The sequence below is a fragment of the Octopus bimaculoides genome, chromosome 17 (assembly GCF_001194135.2).
Source record: "Octopus bimaculoides isolate UCB-OBI-ISO-001 chromosome 17, ASM119413v2, whole genome shotgun sequence".
Lineage (NCBI taxonomy): Eukaryota > Metazoa > Mollusca > Cephalopoda > Octopoda > Octopodidae > Octopus > Octopus bimaculoides.
In genome coordinates this window covers 50,469,398-50,473,068 of record NC_068997.1, presented here as the reverse complement: position 1 = coordinate 50,473,068, position 3,671 = coordinate 50,469,398, and the positions used below count along the sequence as shown (strand labels likewise).

The following is a 3,671-nucleotide window of genomic DNA, read 5'->3' as shown; positions in this document are numbered from 1 at the left end:
ATATATATATATATATATATATATATATATATATATATATATATATATACAGTATCAATGGCATGTGAAAAGCACCCAATACACTCTGTTAAGTGGTTGACATTAGGAAGGGCATCCAGCCATAGAAAACTTGCCACAACAGACAATTGGAGTTCACTGTTATGCAATGGAATATGGCGACTGACACCGTATCCTGGTATCAACCAGACCATCACATGCTGTTATACACTGTTGATCCCATTTCCTCACATTGTTTTCGCTTTTAAGGTGACTCCACCCCACTGGCTTGATTGACAGGCCCTTTTTCATCTCTTTTGTTCAGCTGGCTTCCAACTTAGAGCAAACAGACTCTGTGCTTGGTTCAGTGAGGCAGTCCTCTTCAAGGGTCAGTTGTCTGGTATCTTTGTAGCTCATTTGGACCTGCCAGGCATACACTCCTGCTACTATAGCTATTGAACAACCATTGCCCCCTGTTGTACCCCTATGAAGCACTGACGTAAGAATTTGCAGCAGATGGGAGGTGGGGTATGATGGTGGTGAGCCTCCATCATTCAATGACGGGGAGTAAGTTATTTAATTAACTGATTTACTTGCTCCTGAAGTAACGTGTCCGTGACCGAAGCATTCCACACCCACGTGTACCCTTAATGTAATTCTCAGGTGCACGCGCGCGTGTGTGTGTGTGCATGCATGTATCATGAGTGAGAGAGAGGGAGAAAGCAGTATCTATGAACAATTGTTTGTTGCCAGAATTGTTTTACCTGTCTGTACAGGTAGTCAAATTGATTAGATAACATTACCCTCCTTTCTCTTTACTAATTCTTATTAGATTTGTTCAATACCTATATGTCTGTTCTTGATAGAATTTCACAGATCTATTCCAATGCATTCCCCATAATACTGACCCTCTCCACTCCACTAATCCCTGGCTTTAGCAGAAATTAGCCTAGTTTCTAACAGTTTGCCTCCCTTTAAGGTACTCTAAACACTCCCTTTGAAATATTCTAAAGTTTACCTCCTGACAAGGTACTCTAAAATAGCTTACCTTCCAGTGAGGTACTCAAAGAAGTTTACCTCCTGATTGATCAGGTTTCGGTAATGAATCAATTAGGGCACTGGTCCTCAACCATTTTTTGCTCAGGGACCCCTTTCATTCTTATTTTCCCCTACTGGACCTCCATGTTTAAAAAAATTCTTTTATATTTTTATAGTTAAATATTATAAGGAATTGTATTTAAGAAATTGTGAAAATAATTTGTGTATTTTCAAAATAGGACCGATTTATTACATGTAAACTTTAACAACAAAACATTATATGGGGCCCCGGTTGAGAATCACTGAATTAGGGTTTAAAGTACCTTAACAGGAGGTAAAGTGTGCACCAAAACCTGACCAATTGTTTATTTCCTTTACATTCTTCTCCCATACTTCCTTTCTCTTTTATCTTTCCTCTCTTTCTTCTCTCAACTAATTCCTTAGTTATTTAGGTAGAGGAGTGGGGGGTCATTATTGGGGTTTCTTAATAGTATTTACCTCTATTCTTAGGATTAATTCTGACATATTGTCCCCACCCCCACCCAACCTCGCTCACCTCCTCCTCTTTCTTTCTCCAGTTATTTTGTAAACTCCCACCCCCCTACTCCCTTCTCCTTCTCCATATCCTTCCGACTATGGGGTATGAATTCAGGGTAGCAATTGTTTCCATTTCAGGGTGTCATAGAACTGAAGGACTCCCATGGCATCGACAGCAACACTGAGACTCGCATCCAGTACTTCTTGGACCGGTTCTACATGAGCAGAATCAGTATAAGAATGCTTATCAACCAACACAGTGAGTAAACCCCAGGCACCTCTTGGTCGTTACATGCATACACTTTCTCTCTCTCTCTTCTTCTCTTCCCTCTCTTTCTCACCCATGTGTGCACATCCATTTATATACACTCTTGCATGCATCCATACACACACTCTCTCTTTCTTTCTCTCTCTCTCTTATCACCATTTTCACATTGACCTTTCCATGCTTGAATGGGTCACACAAGATTCATTGGAGCAGATTTTCTATGGCTGGATGCCCTTTCTGTCACCAACCCTCACCTGTTTCCAGGCAAGGTAGTATTTCTCCATGGCCAGACATGTTTTCGTCAAGAGACTGGAAACAAAGGACACTGCTTGTATGACAGTCGCCTTTGTTTACAAATATACATACACACGCATGCACACATACACACAGACATGCACATATACACACATGCACACAAACATGTGGATATGTGTTTGACAATGTATATTTATTTATACATGTGTGTGTGTATGTGTACAATCATGCAAAAGTGTATGTATATATTATGTGTATGTATAGGTTTATATGTGTGTATATCTGTGTTTGCATTTATGTGTGTGTGTGTGTGTGTTTTCCCTCATTTTTCTTTTTTTCCTTCTGTAAATTAGTTTTCCTAAACTTTTGTTCATTAGATGCCATATCAGACTAATGATTTATATACATACATACACATGTACGCACACGCACACACACACACATACATGCATGCATGCACACATGTACACACACACACACATATGTATATATGTTCCTTCAAAACATCTGTTTTACTTTCAGCTCTCCTGTTTGGCTCTCAGCTTGCCCAGAATAATCGTCACATTGGTTGCATTGACCCCAACTGTGCAGTTTTAGATGTTGTCAAAGGTAAGTTAACATTGCTCTTCCTTCTGTCTCATTTTCAATATCATCATCATCATCATCACCTTTCGTCACTCCACAATGGTTTGTCTGCATACTTACTCAAAATACCAGCTAAATCTCCTTGCAGTCACACTCTGCTATCTTAAAAGAAGAGAAGGACACACTATATATAAGCAATCTTCGATACTCTCTAACAATTCCAGTTAATTGGAATTTCTTTGTGACTTTTGGCCTATCTTTACATTCTGAGTTCAAATTCCACCAAAGTCGACTTTGCCTTTCATCCTTTCAGGGGTCAATAAAATAAGTACCAGTTGAAAACTGGGGTTAATGTAATTGACTCAGCCCCTCCCCCAAACCTCCTGGCCTTGTGCTAAAATTTGAAACCAGTATGTATAATTCTTTTTTTTTTTTCCCCCAATTTTTTTCTCTTGTAGATTCCTACGAGAATGCCAAGTTCCTCTGTGACCAGTATTATCTCAATGCTCCAGAAGTGGAAATCAAGACACATAATGCCACAGGTAAGTTTGTGTGTGTGTGTGTGTGTGTGTGTGCGTGTGTGTTCTGGATGCCCTTCCAGCTGGTAACCAGCTTGCACCTGTTTCCACACAAGATTAGGAATGAAGGACATCACTTTTATGACAGTGACTCTCATTTACAGCTATCACACAATGTTAAAGCAAGGATACAGTAACACTCGCATACATATGTATACATTCATGCATATGTGACAGGCTTCTTTCAGTTTCCATCTACCAAATCCACCCACAAGGCTTTGGGAAACCCAGGGCTATAGTAGAAGATACTTGTTTAAAGTGTCACACTGTGGAACTGAAACCGAAACCATATGGTTGGGAAGCAAGCTTCTTAACCACATACCCACATCTGCACACATGCATATGTGCGAGTGTGTGTGTGTGTGTATGTACATGTATGTGCCTGTCTGTTTACATGTTTACATTTACCCCCC

At 39.9% G+C, this 3,671-nt stretch overlaps 1 protein-coding gene across 1 annotated transcript in view; it reads left to right on the top strand.

The window, feature by feature from the left end:
• The window catches only part of LOC106874800 (pyruvate dehydrogenase (acetyl-transferring) kinase, mitochondrial-like), a 66,246-nt gene that overhangs the window by 54,733 nt on the left and 7,842 nt on the right, over window positions 1-3,671 (top strand). The window contains 3 exon segments of the mRNA XM_014922656.1: window positions 1,711-1,831; window positions 2,618-2,704; window positions 3,139-3,222. Coding sequence (XP_014778142.1) covers window positions 1,711-1,831; window positions 2,618-2,704; window positions 3,139-3,222 — 292 coding nt within the window.